The sequence below is a fragment of the Ischnura elegans genome, chromosome 1 (assembly GCF_921293095.1).
Source record: "Ischnura elegans chromosome 1, ioIscEleg1.1, whole genome shotgun sequence".
In the NCBI taxonomy this organism is placed as follows: Eukaryota; Metazoa; Arthropoda; class Insecta; order Odonata; family Coenagrionidae; genus Ischnura; species Ischnura elegans.
The window spans coordinates 53102401-53121154 of record NC_060246.1 but is presented as its reverse complement, the minus strand read 5'-3'; the positions used below and the strand labels follow the sequence as shown (position 1 = coordinate 53121154).

General features: G+C 38.5%; 1 protein-coding gene across 1 annotated transcript in view; it reads right to left on the bottom strand.

Moving 5' to 3' along the window:
• LOC124160663 (cubilin-like) overlaps positions 1 to 16780 on the bottom strand; it is a 270327-nt gene extending 253547 nt beyond the window's left edge. The window contains exons 1-4 of the mRNA XM_046536589.1: positions 16573 to 16780; positions 6604 to 6733; positions 5250 to 5405; positions 3980 to 4027 (exon numbers count right to left, since the gene is read on the bottom strand). Of these exons, the coding sequence (XP_046392545.1) occupies positions 3980 to 4027; positions 5250 to 5405; positions 6604 to 6733; positions 16573 to 16670 (432 nt within the window). The 5' untranslated portion in view covers positions 16671 to 16780. The remainder of the gene's footprint in view (positions 1 to 3979; positions 4028 to 5249; positions 5406 to 6603; positions 6734 to 16572) is intronic.
• Positions 16781 to 18754: the final 1974 nt, after the last annotated feature.

Sequence of the window (18754 nt, the reverse complement as noted above, 5' to 3'; positions counted from 1 at the left end):
CAAACAATTCAAGGTGTTTGTTTTGTGGTGCTCAGTTGTTTAAGCTTGTTAAGTGAGTGTTTTTTTTTTTTTTGAACTGTGAGCCAGGAAGTGATGTGCAATACACCCATGTCTCGTATAGCGCAAGGGATGCGTTCCTTGGGGTCTTTGCGCTATACGAATTTGCGTTATACGAGAGCGTTTTAACATTGGGAAGATAGGGATGCGTTCCTGGTAGCACAGGTCTTGGGTATTGAATTTCCTCTAAAACATATATATTCCCATAAATAGCCTTAGAAAACATTATTTATATAAATGTTTATAGTTTAAAACATCTTTAAAGATAGTATGCACGCATTTGAAGACTTTTATTCACGTTAAAAAAAATTCTTGCGTGCTTTTGAAATTCCGTCCTGTCGTGCGGGTGGGCTAACATCTGCTATCTCAGGGGTTCGTAATGCATTGCCGGCAGTTGACGATTTTTCAAACCAGTCGAAAAACAACTATTGTGTCACCCAGGACCTTTTGTCGCTCATTGAAATGACAGGCAAATGCTACTTTGAATGCCACTTCATAGCTAGCGGAGTTTATGAATGATAAATCATTTTAATGTGAAGTCCTCCGAGTCTTTAGCAGCTACGTGAAACAGTCTTTAAATGCCTTGAAACCTGATCCAAGTTTTCCTTCCCTGAAAATGAATGAACGGGAATGCATTCTTTTCCAAAAGAATATCGTCTCGTCAACACTAAAAACTAGTTGAGGGGGAAAGGAGCCACTTCCAATCACAGCTTGGAGTTCATCAGAAAATCTTGTGGTGACTGCGCTATCAACACTTGCAGATTCACCTGATATCGCCGCATTGAAAATACCAGCATGCCGTTTAAATTCTGGAACCAACCGGAGCTTTCACTAAATGTCTCGGAGCGATTACCACTCTCGTCTTTTTGTACTGATTCACTATGAACTTTCCGTATGTGTAGACCGCTTGGTTGAAGTTGGTGCGGCTGAGGTCACTGATGTTTTAACTTCGTCTTTATTCAGAATAAGGCATCGTGCGTTTAAACTTCCGCGCAATATCGCTTTGACGTTCTCCATTTTCAAAGCAATTGACCTATATCAATTTCTCTTCTAGGTTTATGGTTCTTCTTGATAAATTCTTGATTTTTCTACCCACTTTCCTAATTTTTGCCATTTTCTCTTGGTTTTTACTCTGCATGGCTCTATCGAAATCACATTCTACTGCTGAACTGTATTCTTGAGACGCAGAGGGCCTACGACTGCGGGGAGGGAACGAAGCTATTGTGTCTGAGACTCAATAGCGGACCCTCTTATATGTTGATGCTATTCATGCGCAACTCGGCCAACGTTCCATTTCTCCCCCGTGAATACCGATGACCTTGAAGGCTTTAGCGTAGACCCTCTACCTGGAAGTCAACCGTCCGATAACCTACGACGGCAAAAATTACGTCTCAACCAGTATTGCTTAAAAAAAATCATTTCCACTAGCCCCACACTTAATTAATGATCTAAATTAACTCATTCTGTTAAGGAGACTAGATAAATTACTTCGGTAGGCCGGCTATCTGGACCCAATGACGAGTAATAATTTTGGCCATTGCGCAGCAATGGATTTCGATTAATATATAAACAAAAAAGAAAATTTGAGGCAAGCAATAATATTAATACGCGAAAAATGATAGAAATTTCGTGTGTACTTAGCGCAAGTTCACGTTTTATCACGAGAGCGTTTAAGATTTTTGATTAGGCTACACTGCGTTGCAATGTTTCCCCGAGGAACGAATTTGCGCTATATCGAAATTGCGCTAATCGAAATTGCGCTATACGAGACATGGGTGTACTAGGAGACTTGGATGTGAGCACAGATGGACAGTGGATGCTTTTTCAATGCCGTATTTTTTATGGCATTCGGAATGATGAACGCATCTTGGTTCTGGTGGTGGTTCTATTGAATGGGCCTTAGTTTGGCTGTAATTAATTAATTTTCATGCAGTACTTTTAACATGCGTTAGATAATTCCAAATTAGCTCCCCCTCCAATAGATGCATCAGTTGGCGAAGTGATTAGCATTGGTGACTACTACCTCGGGGGCCAGGGTTTGCAACTCCATGGCGGCATTATATTTTGTCTTCAATTTCATCATACAGCGACAAATTATAATTTAATTTTCATTGCAGCCAGTATAAGCAGTGGAAGAATTTTCTATCTTCAAAATGGCATTTAGGTTTTTAAACAGTGTCATTTTGAACTCTTGAGATACAAAGAATACACTAGAAAGGGTTGGTGTGCTCTAAAACGTTAATTTCTCGTATTTCTTAATCAACTTCCAAGTTAAAATGAGAACGAAATCTTGTAAGAGCACACTGCATTAAGGTTCGAGGTGTGCATCAATATGCATGCAGATGTACCTAATTAACAAGAACACAAAACGAATATAAATTACCATAACTCTCAAAAACTTGTAATTCACATTACTCCAAAGGGATTTTACTAATGAAGTACCTACATAATAATAGAAACATTCAAAAATATTTTTTCAATTAAAAATAGGATGAAACAAAAGGCAAATAATTAAAATCAACAATCACGCCAAATGTATCTTGTGCTCACCTGTTCCCAAAATCTTCCATAGCCCTTACAGCGGATAAAAAGAAGACCACCAACAAATGGCATTTCTTTGAGAAAAAAAAGCCACCATTCAATCTTTCAGTATGTTTTCGAGGACGGTAGCTTAGGAGACATTATTCAGGGTGCACTATAGATATGCCCATGTTTCAGTGTTCCTTCCTTCAACAGAGATTTGCATTTTGTGAAATCCATTCAGCTTTGCACGCTCCTGTTTAGTTCAAGTGTGGTCAGTATGTGTTATATAAATCATTCACTCTTTCTGGTGAACAGTGGAATTCTACATAAAGCTGAAATTTCCCTTTCTAGTGCAGTCTTCCTATCTTCGTGTAGGAATGCTTAAAAACCTAAAAGCCATTATGAAGAAAAAAAATCCACAACTGCCTAAGCTTGCTATAATTAAAATTGAATTTAACTTGCTGCCATATTATGAAAATGAAGACATGAAAATATTATGCTTCCATGGAGTCGCAAACCCTGGCCAAACCATGGAAGTCAATGACACTGACCACTACACCAACTGACGCATCTGATGGAGGGGGAATTATTTTGGAATTTTATTAGGCATATTTAAAGTACTGCATGAAAATTAATTAATAACAGCCAAACTAAGGCCCATTCATTGGAACCACAACCAGTTCCGAGATGCATTCACCATACCAAATACCATAAAAAATACGGCATTGAAAAAGGCAGAATAAGGTACGTGGTCTCCCCTTGCAGTGAAATATAAGCATCATTATTCGTATTCATGTTTTCAATCATTCACCAGAGGCGAACCCAACATAAAACTTCTAATTTACAAAATTGAAGGTATCCTAATTTTATAACCCTCTAAGTCAAAGGTTGTGCAACAGGGAGGTTACCTTGGTGTGTTGTTGATGGCAAGTAGCACTGGATTTATTCTACCGAATAAGTACTGTAAATTTCATTGTAGGTCCCTCAACTGCAAAGCACATTCTTCTTTGCAACAAAACAGTTGTGGAAAGACTTTTTCTGTATTTCAAACACTGACCACCCACTCTTTTTCCCTTTCTATGGATTAGAAATTATTTACCACAAAGGAATTTTAACAATTGACAGTTATGATATTTAGGGTGAATAACCCGCTGAAGCCCATTTCCAAATTAGTTATAGCAATTAACTGCTGATAGTGGGGTGTTTTCTTTAATTTTTTTGGACTTTTGAAAAAATAAAAATAAATAGAACCAAAATGTAATTATTTTTTTAATGATTTCACCTGAATAAACTTGTGGTGAAGAATTAATTAACAAATAAATAGATTACTAGTCACAACTTTAAGTATAGGTGGTAGATAAAACTTAAATGTATGTATACTGATTAATATTTCACATACCCTCCTTAGAATGAGCCTCAATCTTCTATCAACAAACCTATTAATACTCTGAAAAGATAAAAAGAAGGCGATAATGAGTGATCATCACACATACTTAATAAAAAAGCAAATGTTCAATGCATAAAAATACTATAAGTAACACAAATTATCATTATTTTATTTAGTTTTCATTCATTCATTTTCATATCATTCTCATCAGTGGCGCAGCAAGGGGGATAAATCCCCTCCCCAGACCTCAGAGAAATATTTAAGTTTAATCCATTTTACTTCATTGGATTAGGATTACTTATAGGATAGTGTTAGGATTAATCAAATATCCCTAAGAAAGCTGTAAAACTCGTCATTTTGAACTAGGTATTAATCTTAATTTTTTTCTGGAGGAGGTCCCTCGCAAATCCCACTTACCCTGGCAGGCATGCCATACCCACAGACTCCCCTGAATTAGTTGTGCCTGAAACCCCACCCAGCTTAATTCCTAGCTGCGCCCCTGATTATCATTATCATAAATAATCATTCTTTAATTATTATGAAAGAGATGATTGAGGTGAGGAAATTCTACTAAGAACAATAAAACTATGGATTTAGATGAATGACAGATGGGCAAAAAGATACCAAGCAAGGCAAGATAGAGCGAGAGATCATGAGTTTATAACACAATATTTTATCTGGAGAAAGGCCAATACTAAAAAATGAATTTCTATGGTGGGTATTTGGGATATAAAGGAAGGATGGCATAGTCATTGGAGTATGGGGACTGTATAGCAATAAAAATCTGCACGCATGCCTTCCTTGCCAAGGCAGCAGAGTGTGTCTACTTTCTAAGGCCATGTCTGGCACAAGGGTGTCTCATATTTCCAGTCTTTCCTTAAAGTGAATTGTAATACCTGGAGAAACAAGCAAAAGCAGATCATTATAAGAGTCAGGATTATTTTCAAAATCGATTCCTGGCCACTTCTAAAAGATCAGCGGAGTAGATAATTTTTGTAGACAAGGGGACTCCTTCCCCAGCAAAAAAATTTAAAATGGTGGAAATTTCAATTTTCGAGTGAGGAAAAAGTGGCAAAATGAGGCACCCCCAATGCAACTCACATGATAGAACTGAAATTCTAAAATTTATCCTATATTTCCCAAATATACCCCAAATGTGTGCAAGTTATTTTGAAATAATTTTCCCTTGTAATCTGTTCATTAATATATGCTCAATGAACAACCATTCTATTAAGGCAAGAAAGAAAAAAAATGTCAATTATTGCTAATACAATTCACTCACCTGAGAAGGTCCAAGACTTGAATTAAAATTGGACGTCAATCTTTCCAATGCATTTAATCGACGAGTGAATTCCTGATGACTAGATAGAGTAGTTTCTAGATAGGTAGCACTATTTTCCACTCCTATAGTTTCCACAATTCTTGTAGCTGCTTTTGCCTGAAAATGTTCATGAAAAAAGCTAAAAAACTTACTTACTGAGTGGAGGGAAATGCCTATCTAAGATAAATGATTACAGGTAAATGAGTTCTATCTAAGGAAAGGAATCAATGAGGGTCATTTCACATTGAAAAATTATTGCCCTCCTAAAACATTTCCAATTATGATAAAGATTTGAACAATTAATGAGCGTTTTCATGAAAACTATGCATGCATAACTGTTTTGTAAATTACAAATTATTTCCAGAGGTAAAAACTTTTTTATTTTCTGATTTTTCAAATTTTTTTGATTTTTTAATTATGTCATTATGTTTTTTATACATATTTTACGGCATAATTTGGCTATAAATTATTAAATTGCTTAATCTGAGATAAATAATAAATCATATTAAATGTTCAGTTAAAAATGCAATGATTAAAAAACATTTTGAAAATTTTAAAACCACGTCTCTCAAAGATGTATGCTCTAGATTTCAAAAGTTTTGACACAAATCTAAATCCCTAGTGTCTACTGCCGATACATGAAATAATTAATATCTAAAGGAAAATGTAATGAATTATAAAGTATTAAATAAACGCAACGATATCCCGTCAGTATCCAGTTTATCAGCAGCCCATGGGCGAGTCATTGGAAAAATAAATTGGCATTGAAACTTGGCACATCTACACACAAATGATTTCTAAGTGTAATGTGGCAAGTTATTTTTGTACATTTTTTTCAGAAACAATTTCAACTAACACCTAACCATCATTGAAATTTTCACGAGAACTAAAATATTTATAACATAGTGGCTTCCACAGTGGCACAGAGAATAAAAGATGAATGGTTTTATTCCGCTTCCATGATAATCTTTTCCACAGGCAATGTGCAGAGGGAAAATCATTTGCCTTAACCAAGATTCGAACCCATATTCCCTCGATTGACGCCAGTTGAGCTATCACCTGCTACCACGTTATCTTCTTTTCCCTCAGTTTTTTAACAATAACAAAAAAACTGCCTGAAGGCACTTGGGGGCCTTACACAATGTACTATTCTCCCACTCCTAGGGTTTCCTAAAAGTGGGACTCTGGGGGCTGAGTGTCCCAGTTGCCCAGGGCTCCTTTATTCCAGACCCATAACCAACCCCGAGGTGCTGGACATGATCGGCGGAATACTTTTAACATTTATAATAATAATTCAACACTTAAAAATTCTTACCTGGGCAACAAGATGAACAAGATTTTCACCATTTAGATTGATAAAACCGCCAGTCGACGACCGAATGGTGATGTTTCGACCTTCAGCTCCCACAATTTCCAAGTGACCATTCTGCACCACAAATCTTGGCCTGAATAAAAAAAATATCATTTCACCACCTTTGTTCATAGCAAACATTAGATATTACCCCGGGATCAATCTCAAGACGAAAATAACAAGCAACAAAACTCCCAGTATCCAAGAAAGGACGTTATTTATCCGTATGATTACCATTACATTGCCCCATTCAAAGACCATTCGATCATTCTCCGAAAGATAGTCACCACATCGCCCCTAAGATTCCACTTTTCCCACGCGGAGGTTTTCCGGAACTACTATCAATTAAGCTTTCTTATACGTCTAGTCACGTAAATATCGTAACCGATAACCATATACATCCTCCACCGCAGGCATATCACATTAATTACGACACTACTACGCACTACTACGCTACCACGATAACAGTAATGCGGTGGAACTGCACGCTTAACGAATCGTAAAGAAACTGCGCACAGATTCCTTCTCCCTGCATCCCGTAGGCCGGTTGCACCGCGTGGTGAAATGGTGCGGGAAAACCGAAGGGTGGGAGACCGGACGTTTTTGTGAATCTAGCAGGCAACCCCATTCCGAAGCCTAAGTATCCCCCCGAATGCTATTGCTAAAACTTTGGGAAAAGGGCCGCCAATGGAGAGAATTAGCATGGGATATGGTGGAAAATGCACCACTGGAAAAATTTGGGAGGGAAAATAATTTTTTTTGTAATATTTGAAAAATACACACAGAATTATTTAAAAGCACAGATTTGTAAAAACAATTTGTACAACTAACGTAATATGAATATATTAATGTTACACGATGTAGTGTAGAAAACGTCCTCGCTTGGACACGCTATCGTACTTTACTGCCAGGCAATTAGTAGTATGCGTGGTTAAGGGTGGCGATTAACACCCTCGCGACGGGCCCAGACGATGGAAAAAGGTACTTCCTTCAGGAATATCATTAACATTTCATGGCATTCAAAGTAAGGATCTTTCACAAGGCTAAGACTCTCCGTTACATATTTCCTCAATTTGGTTCCTAGCCCATGTGGGCGCCGGACCTTTTTCTTGGACTAGGCGAAGAGATAATCTTGGTAAGGGGCGGAGATAATCCTGTCAAGCAGAAAGACACCACTGACTGCTGGTACATACCCCTTGATGGACTCATCTCATACATAGAACTTGAAAACTAGGGGAATTTCCGCTAGGTACGGCCTGAGATAGGAAGAAGCGTCAATGTGGAGTGATCTTAACACAGCAGAGAGAGTTGAGGAAGAGGGCTAGCAACAAAGAAAACTAATTAAACATTAACGAGGACAAATAGCATAGCTCTTTATTTTTATGTGGTCAGAGAATAATAATACCTATTCATCAGACGGAAGAGGTGTTTGACGTGAACAAACAATTGGATGAAACTCAATATGAAAGATTAATGGGAGATTGGCAATGAGGAATGAAGGGGGAGTCGCTAAATACGCGGAAGACGTGAAAATGTGTGAAATGACTGAGACAGAGGATACGCATAATTTTCAATGAGAAATAAATATTACTGTGGAGAAGAGGTTAAAAAGGGCGCCAACAAGTCAGCCTAAGTTCCGCGAGCGGACGTGGACTCGGATATATTCAAGAGCTCAAGAAATATGTTTAATTCAAGCGGCTAAGCGAAGGCGGAAGACCGCATTATTTTTACCCACATAATAGGATACATAAAATAAAAACAACATATTTGTCGAGTGATGTGTTTTTCGGAAAAATCTCATGCATTCGCTAAAATAATTTTTCTTCGAGATAAACGCAAAAAAAAATCAGAAGGATAAATGGGAATATGTTGAGCCGCATCATATAGGGGTGGTTTGAGGGGCGGGAGCCTTCCTATTCTTTGTCAGTGAGTATAATAATACGAGGGTTTCCCATGGATTATTGGTCCTTGAGGAAAGCGAGGCCCCAGACATGTGTGAGCGAGTGACCTGAAGACACCCGCAGCGATGCCGGGTAAACTTTCGTCCTTGAACATGAATATACGAGGTGAAAATCAGAACTACGATTTATGCTTCATCTTTCGTAAGGCGCGAAAGCCTCCACAGGCATTTAGCGTCATGATAAGCTTCACAAATCATTTGCCCTCGGTTTTGTCCCAATATATTTATGGCATGTAATTGCCGCGATGAGAAACCTGTTTAACTTCTCCAGGAATATACTTTAAATAATAATAAATAAGTTTTTCAAAAAAAGAGGTTATCACTCACAAGGGCAGTGTGAAAAGACGCTTATTTCGAATTATTTACAAAAACGAACTAACACTTCGGAATCAAAATGTGAGCTAATGGAATCACTAAAAGCAAAAATTATTTATACTTAAAAATATTACATATCAATTTTAATAACAATTAAAAATATGTAAAAGTGATGTGGGAAGCTTGGTTACCAAGGGCAAGTCAAAATTTTTATGCGGGAACATCTGGGGAAAGATAGAATTTCTTCTATTGTTATCAACGTTAAAGCTATCAAATTTGTGTACATAAGGTAAATAATGATTAAGAATTGGTATTAGGTCTTTAAACTTAAAATATTGGTCATTGAAGCGCATTAATATTTCTTAAAAATACCACTAAACATTTTTTGAAATGCCAATTGCATAAAGACAGAGGCGTGCCTCTTTAATTCCAATTTTGTGTCAGAAGACGGAGGCTCCTTATATTCCAAAATATTTTCTCCTTTCACCAGAGAATTTTTCACCTCCCCTAGTTATTTTTTTAGCTTAAGGGGATCTCCAGCTGGACAGGAAAAAAAGTATCTGATGTAAGTAGAAGCGTACTGAAAAGGTCATGGTTTGTGGAAATCCTAGACACTTTTCTGGTATTTTTTCAAGATATCTTCTTTTATCCTTGTGTCAGGTTTCCTGCAATACCTCTTCGGAAAGCTGTTCAACAGGAAGAATGAAATGTTTCACAATTTCCGCTCCATTTATTAAACCTAGTGAATAGTTGGTGGCACGTGATACCATGGATAAATGTTTACGCACAGTTTAGCTGTTTTTAGGTATAAAGTTGAGAAAATCGTACCATTTACTTGAAGTATAGAGGATACAGCTCTCAAAATTACCGGGAAGCGGATAATTTGGTCGTCCGGAATTCCTCGAAAGGGATTTTACACTCAATTAGGATTGTCGATTAGTAACTGTTTACCAACTCGAAGATAATTAGGAGATATTTGAACACTTTTGCAGGAAGTGTTATTTGCTGTTTCAACCATTTTATTCAACTTCAAAAATCTAATATTAACTCTGGACAACTCATCCCATTCTCAAAAATATTGACGAAAAAATTTTTTTCGACTGAAGGCCGCAAGCAAAGCTTTTAATATCTCGAGATACGATCGTCTCCTTCAAAAACTGTTTTTTTTTGTGTGAAAACTATAATACAAATAATTTCATCTGCTTCATGGACCCCCCTCTATTTGCCAAGACCATCAAATAAATCTTGGCGAGTCACTTTCGCTTGTGTCCATAACGTGGCCACTACAATGTGAATGTCCTTCGGCACAAACTTCGATAATGATTAATAAAGGGAGACTGATGCTGAGCACTCGGCTGGGAGTAGTGAGCAGCTACGACGGCACATTTCGGGAAAACCTAACCTGTAGAATGGAAACATTTGCACAGGTTCAAAGTAGAAGGACAAATCTGAGTGCATAAAGGGGTAGCCGCCAAGGACAAGGGCTTGTGGGGGGCACGAACCGTTAGGTTTATTGCCGTCCGCACGCGGCTTCCGCGCAAATATCCGAGGGTAAAACCGACATAAGAGGGTACATACCATGAAGGCACCGCAAATAATAAATATTTGAATTCAACGCACTCAAGATTTAGGGAAAATCCAGTCTCGGACGGACTACTACGCATATCACGCTAACATAAGTTCTCGAGTGCACACTGCACACCCCGAATATTGCGGGTCACAGGGCGCGAGAACCGCTCGATATCATTTTGATTCACCACGAAAAGTCGGACAGATGCAAGTTGGATTAAGATTTTTCTTTTCTGTCTAATAATATAGTCTTTAGTCTAACTCCTGGTTTAAATATCTCAGGAGCGGCAAGCGTCGGTAACCACATGAATCCTAGCAATAGGTAAAAAATTAGCGAGAAACGGTGATATTTTAAACAAACCATAAAGCTAATAAAAAGAGACTGACTACAACATAATTTGGCCCACGATTAACTAAAAAATGTTAATATCAATAAATTTCGTATGAATTCCGACTTGTTAATTGCATCCTGTCCATTCCCAGTGTATCTCTTATATGATACATCTGTTTTTTTAAATAATTTTCTGGTCTGAAAGTGTCTCCAAGTGCTAAGCGCCGTTTGTATCGTATTCTCATGGCCCTTTTATAAGGACCATACGTATTATATACATTCCACGCTTGAACGTGAACTCAACTGTTTTCCATCTCTCTCTTGAATCTCAAGCGTGGTTGATGACGAAAGATTCCAGTTTTGGTGTTTTTCTACAATGAGTGGTATTAAGTGTACCATTTTTTGATGCTATTTGACTGGATTTCAATGACATGATATTGTATAATATCTATACTGTGTATGTATGCATTTTTTTCTTTTTGCATAAAATCTTTTTCTTTTCATTGTTGCATTATTTTTAGGCACCATGTGTACAATGGGTCACAACAGTGGCGTAACAATGGGGGGATGAGGGGATAGATTTACATATTTTTATACATACCTCCCCTCCCCCCCCCCCCCCCCCCCCCCAAAGCCCCAGAGAAATATTTTTTTATTATTATTGTGTAGTTGTGATGGGTAATAACTGAATCTGCTTAAAGTCAAATTTCAAGCGCCCAAAAATTTAAGTTGGACGTTGCAGAAAACTTAAGATATCGTCATGAATTAGCTGTTTCAGGCATGACTTTACGGAGTGTACTTGACATAATGAAAAGATAATCTTTGATGAAAAAAAAAATGAAATATTTTATCTGTTTATATGATAAGGAATTTTTGGGATGGTAGGTTGAGGCAGGAGTTTTCTTATAAGAAATAAAGTTGAAATATTGTTTTAAAATGTGATGTAATACATTTTTCGAAGCAAAGTGAAAACATAAAGTTTTTCTCTTCGCTATGCTAAAAATACGTGAAAATAGGACAGTTACATTGCTTAATAAAAATTAGTTAAAACTATGAATAGAATACAAATTTTCACCGTGACGGATTCTTAAAACGTTCATTTTTATTGTGGTTTGATTTTAATAAAGGCATTTTAAATCAAAACGCAAATGCAGCAAAATACTTCAGTCGATTTTCTCAAAAATAGGAAAAAAGTTTGATATCATTTTATATTAACTTAACAGACGTCTCCTGCTCTAAAAAATACCTTAGAAATAAAATTATCTCAGTAATGTGTTCACTAATTATTCTATTTTTAGGAAATACGAAAATCGTTTTTCCCAAAATAAACAGTGAAAAAATCATTTTTGGCCAGATTTTTTCGATTTCAACCCAATGTGCGTCGAGAGTTGACCATTCTTAAATTTTAGAGAGATATGATTAATCTTATCCCGTGTTTCTGAGCGACAGACTGAATTTTTCCGACTGCATTTTTTTTCGAAATATTCTTCCCGGATTTATGCGAAAAAACTTGCGTTATCAGTTTGCATAATAGAGCGCAAGATATTTTTCTTGAGTTTTACTACTTCAAATAAATATTGATCTATCGATACTGCCTCTCGAATATGCAAAAATGTCAGAATCGTACAGTCGAAAGATGTGGTAGAGTGAGGTAAAATGCAAGAACTACTGGGATGCATGAATAACTTAAATATGTTCAATGAGGACATACGCAAGTATCTCCAAAATATGTAGTTTACATTTATCACGGTGGAGGGGAACACCTAAACAACTTAAACCACTTGAGATAGAATGACCCTCACACTGTTCTACCGCTCGAATAAGCAGGCAATGGATCCCAATGACGATTCCCCAGTGCCTTCCGAAAATGTTTACAGGTGATAGAGAGGCAGCAGAAAAATACGTAAAGAAATAATATTTTCCTCACACGAAGAATGCGTTTGAGAAACAATACTAACGTGAGCTTAATGAGCATAGAAATCGATAAGTTCTACCGCGCGATGTGTGTCATCGATGTGAAGACTTTGCTGCTAAAACATTTTGATTTTCATTTTTGTACACATAATTATCAAAGGTCGTTTGTCACATGAAAGGCTGTCGTCTATTACGGCAAAAGAAAATATCTGAGCATTAAATCTAGGTAGGCAACTAGGCAAGGTAGAGAGAGGAGTAAGGTAAATATTTCGGGTAGAGAAAGTGGGAAAGAACATGATAATGCGTTTCAGGAAAATATATGCAGAAGGTTGAAAAACCATGAGAAGGGAAAAAAAGTTAGTAAAAACGACCACAAGTATGAGAGAAATATCTTAAAGAGGGGCTTCAGGCTTTCGCGGTCCATGATCTCATCGAAAAAATTTTTTCAGAAGTAACCGCAAGTTTTATAAAGAAACCCCGACACTTACTCTTGGGGGCCATGCCTATAAAGACGCAACCGGCAGTTTTCGATGTATCCCGATAGAACACGCGGTAAGGCTTGAAAGACTTTTCTTTAAAAAGAACGCCAGTGGCAAAAATGATCCCGCCACGTATGCCACCCGCAACACCGCACGATTCAGCGGGACAGGCAACTGAGGGGGTTGGCATGATCGAGGAAACCTAGCAGGTATTTTTTTTCACTCAGATGACAGTTTCGCCCGAATACATACCTCACGCAGGTCACTAAAATAATCCCTTGGGTCGAGTGAAATAATCTTCTGTTAGGACAAATCCTCTCCGGCACAAAGTCGAAAAATCACCAAGCCGACTGCATTCACCCTATTCTCATAGATACCCTGACTTAGCCGATATGGTAATAGCCCACAGCTTGTTATCCTAATTAATATTTCATGAATTTTTGGCAGGCGTATACAATATAAACTAGTATTTATCATTCGGGTAGCAGCAAGATCCTAGGGCGGAAAAGTAAAAAGTGGTGCTGCTTCGCCCCGGTTCGAACGCACCTCGAATACACAGCGAGCATATGGGATGCATCAAAGAAGTATTTCATCCGACAAATAATCATAAAATATAGAATAACAGAGCTCCTTGTTGAAAAACCTAATACGAGCGAATCGTTTTTTCACAGGTTTTAACCCTTTCGCGCCGAATCCCGCACCTGTGCGGCGAGGATTTTTTTTCCTCAACTACGAATGCCACACCAGTGCGTTCAGAATGTTCTTACCCTAACCAACGAATGCCGCGCCTGTGTGGCACAGGTCGAAAAAAGGGACCGTGGTGGACACAATAGACCCACGGACGCGGTCGCCCCTTGTGATCCGCCTTAGCGCGAGCCCAGTCCCTTCTTCGGCCGCTCAGGTCGACCCTTTCCTATCCTCTCCACGCGGTCAACTACTGTTATTTGCAGAGTTTTTCCAAAAAAATATTTGTTTCTTACTTTTGAAATCCAATGGTAGAAATGAATTCATCTTTTTTTGCTGACCACATGGAAATTTCAAACGAAATTCTAACGTTAATATCAACAGAGTTATAGAACAACTACTAAATATACTAAATCCGTCTATATAAACGTTAGAACTTCGTTTAAAATTTCTGCACGCTCAGAAAAAAACACGAAATTCATTTTGAATTGAAAAAAATCGATACGAACAACAAGTATTTCCATACATTCTGCGTTAATATTTTAGCTAGTTGACCGCGGACTTGTGCTTGGAAGGGCTTTTAATCCTTCTGGGGTCTGGGACAGAGGCCTTGGAAAAGGATAGGCGCCCCTCCGAGTTGGGTCCAAAAGTGTTTCGGGAGGGACCCACTGCCTTTAGTCGACGCGGATAGGCTTCGTACAGAGGAGTAAAGAAAACTTTCAAGAGGCTCGTATCGAGGAAGAATTTCCTTCAACGAAGGTCCGGCGCGAAAGGGTTAATCCCATGCGCTAAATATCATCCTGACACCGCACATGACAGCTAGCGTTGACAAAAGCGATTAAATAAAGTGCATGTACACATTTCCTAACAAACAGAGCCATGATACAATTATTTCCACGCACAATTAGAGGTTATTGCCAAAAACAGATCGATTAACAGATACTCCCTCCATGGACTGCACTTCCCCGCCGATTAAGAAACGGCTTGAGCCCTAAATCCCCTGTCACACACCAAAGGAGAGTCTCATGGAGTGGTTTTGTGGTTAAGTATGTAGCTCTAAATGACTCGGCAATTCCATTTTTGCATTCGACGGGGTATGATACCTAGAAAAGATGTTGAGTTGATCTAAAATGCAAAGGATGGAAGTATTTTTCACGGGAGTTTTTTTTAACTATCCACTCGCATACTTGTTGCAACCAGAAGGTTATTTTTAGATATGTGAGGACAGGGGCGTAGCTAGGAATTAATTCTGGGGGGGGGGGGGTTTAGGTGTGGCTAATACCGGGGTGTGTGGGGGTATGGAATTCCCACCAGGATAAGCGGAAGGCGAGAGATTAATAACTTGCGGAATTTTAAGATAGATGGTTCAAAATGGTGAGTTTTTACAGCTTTCTGAGGGATATTTAATTAATCCTTACACTATTCTATTAGTAATATCAATCCAATTAAGTAAAATGTATTTAACTTAAAATTTCTCTGAGCCTTGGGGGGGGGGTTTTATCCTCCAAACCTCCCCCCCCCCTCTCTGCGCCACTGTGTGAGGATACTACTCGCTCCACACCAAGCTACAGTCGCGTTATAAGACACATTCGGAGTAAGGGAGCCATTTACTTTGCCTTGGCTATGTCTACCACGGAATTCGATGATTTTTTTGTGATGTCCAAAGGCAACACCCGGGATTTGAACACGGGACTCTTCGGTCACAATTCAAGCGCTACACCCACACTCCCCTTTCAACTAGCCAGCTTCAGACAATTTCTCTTCTTCTCAAAGATATCTGCGGAAATCCTCTGCATGATGCCCATTTAAATGGTGTCAAAAATGGTGGAGAAATTCGTTAATTCCAGCCTCTGGGGTGGGGACGTGGTAAAAGGCCTGTAACTCTGTAAAGGGCGCGGGTCCAAGTCTACAGCGTATTTTTCTGCTCAAGGCATAGTGCGAGTAACCTCCTCCTGGTTTCATACCAAGGAAAATCGGGGGCGAGATAATGGCATTTCTGGGCCATTAGGGTAATGGAAACAATAATTGCCTAAGAAGCAAAAAAAAAGCGTACTTTTATACGATCGTTTCTCGAGTAGGTAGAAGCTTAAAAGTCATGATAGTAATTGATCTGAAATTAGCATGTGTATACGATGTCCAACTCAATTTTCAACGAACACTTGAGATTATTTGAATACTATCCCTTTGATCATCGAGCACATATTTCATCGACAGGAATCCACTCAACTTATTCGTAAAAGAAGATTAACATTACGATGCTCTTCTTCGGAGACGTAACTAGAGAAAGCCAACGTTCTCACGCCACCTATCCTCTGCAATGAGATCCAGACAATATTGTGGGGCTTCAACTTGAGGAAACTAATAGAAAACGCCTTTCTCTTCATGGCGGAAAATTCAATTCTTCTCGACGAAGTTACGTAAATCCATAACTAGAAATGGAAGAGTGTCACTCACAAGTGGACATACACAATGCACCGAAGCCTTTCGACGCCTCACGTGGATTTTCTAGCCTAAGCAAAAGAGAATATAATGAATTTATTTCTACTCAAAATGTTCCCTTCCTCACACCTGCGAGAAGTTCTTGCGTCCGCATCACAACTAGTGCTCTCGCTAAAGCATGCACAAAAAAATCGCTCGCACAAACAATATAAATCTAGGAACAAAAATGCATATTAACTCACTGGTATGCGTAAGAATACGTGGCTGCGGCACAGGAAAACAATGAAAACACCATCCAACAAAGCAGCGGGCCGGAAGAACGCGCCGCTCCTCCGTCCATGCTGCGGAAATCCTCACGAAGGTAACTACGAATGCTCCTCCGAAACTTTCCGATTTATTCCAACTAAAATTCTCAGCTTATGCTCCTTTCCATTCGGGTATGCTTCTCCCGACTGAAATGCATGGGGAGGATTACGTAGCGCAAGCTGCTGGCTTATCACCGCGTGAACGGAGGGGGTGTGGAGATCACCCAGCGCATGGCACCGGTAACTCTACACGCCGTCGTCCGACTTTCCCCGGCCGGGCCATGTGGCTCCATGAGCGTCATGCAAAACCCTCGCAGTCTCATCAGCAACGATAACGAATGTCACCTCCTCGATACGCGCGTATCAGTTTGAAGAGACGGGGTACATGCTGCATGGTGGAAAACTAGGAATCCTCTTCACTTACATAATCGGATTTGGGGAGGGCAGTTTTTCTTTAGAAAATAATTGTCAGCTTGTGGTACATCAAAATTTGTAAGAATAAGCGCACGTTATTTTTCTCTTGATGAAAACATAGAGGAAAGAGTTATTTGCTAAATGAAATTTGCATCCACACAAAAATTATTTCGGCACATTGTACCCCGAAAATGTCAATATTTTTCATAATTGAAGAGAGGAAAAAAAAATTCTATAGTTTTTTCAGTAGTCAACCCAATGTTCCATTAGAGCATACTTCATCAGAACTGAAGACTACCACCATACTTAGTTGTGAATCTTTAAGATGGGTTCACATGAAACTGAAATATTATTAATGAGAATTCTATTGATCCTCGAGTTAAAATAAAACTGAAAAATTGAACTACGCACTTCAGCTCCCACAAGGTGGCCTTTAAATCTGAAACTTTGGATTCTCTTATATTGTTTGTCATTGATTTTTATCTCCATATCTAATAGCCTGCCTTATATTAGGCCTGTAGCCAGAAAAACTTTTTAGAGGAGGGGGTGAGAATTACATGGAGGGGGAATGCATTCCTGGGTATAATTTGAGGGGGACAGCTTATTTCCCATCTCTCAAATTTTTTGAGGGAATCTGAATCACTTAGCCCCTCCCATGCTCACTTCAACCTCGCTGATAGCCTTAAAAATATGTAGAATGAAGTAGATACACAGTTTTCCCTTTTATTGTCTGTCACAAAGTTATTGAGTAATTGGTGTCAAAGCCCTTAAAAATTTAACAGGAATCGACCAGGAATTATGTTGACTCCAATGAGTCTTACTGTTTAACGGTTTTTTAGAATTCTTATTATGTCAAATTTATCTCACAGGACAAAATTTCCGAGGAGACATCGAATTTAGCCCAATTCACATTTTTTATTCTCAACGTAAGGATGAGTGGCTAGAAAAAGAAATATTGCTTGAAAATAGCTTTCCATAATTTCGCCCTGAAATATTCAATGCAAAGTTTCAAAATTAATCTCCCCTTCCGCATCAAAGGCATGCCTGTTAAAACTCTTATCAATAAAGACAATAACCAGATGGCACAAGCTAGTTTCATGGAGGGACAATTCCTCCCACTGTGGCCTCGTGAAGACAAGGTCTACATTATTATTCCACAACATTTAGGTCAGTGCGTTCTTTAAATTCATTCTCTCACCCATTTACATTCTTATTTCTGCAGTGATTAATTGTGATTTAATAAGAAACATATGTGCCAATAGAACTCTACTCGTATTGAATGTTCAACTTATTTCATTCTTGTGGAACCTTCCTATGGCTTCCTCCCAGGGTTTATACTTACTAGTAGTCATCGGTTCTTTTTACCAGATGGCTGATTATATGTATGTACACCTTATGGCCTTTATTTAGCCATCATCTACTTTCTCAGAGCACATATCCACTGGTTCATGCTATTGCCTCCTTCACCCCTAGGGGTTTCCTCATTATATACTCTTCCACGCCCATTACCATTTGGGATATAATATAATTTTTTATTGCCATATTGAGAAATTTCCCTCATAAAAAAGTGTACTTTTCAAGTGCAAACAAACAATATCCTGGGCCTCCATCCCCTTTACATTCCATTTCAATTTTAAACCTATAATTTTCTTTTCCAACAGAATGGCTTTCTTGAACCAAATATAAAGGAATTCAACAATATTAT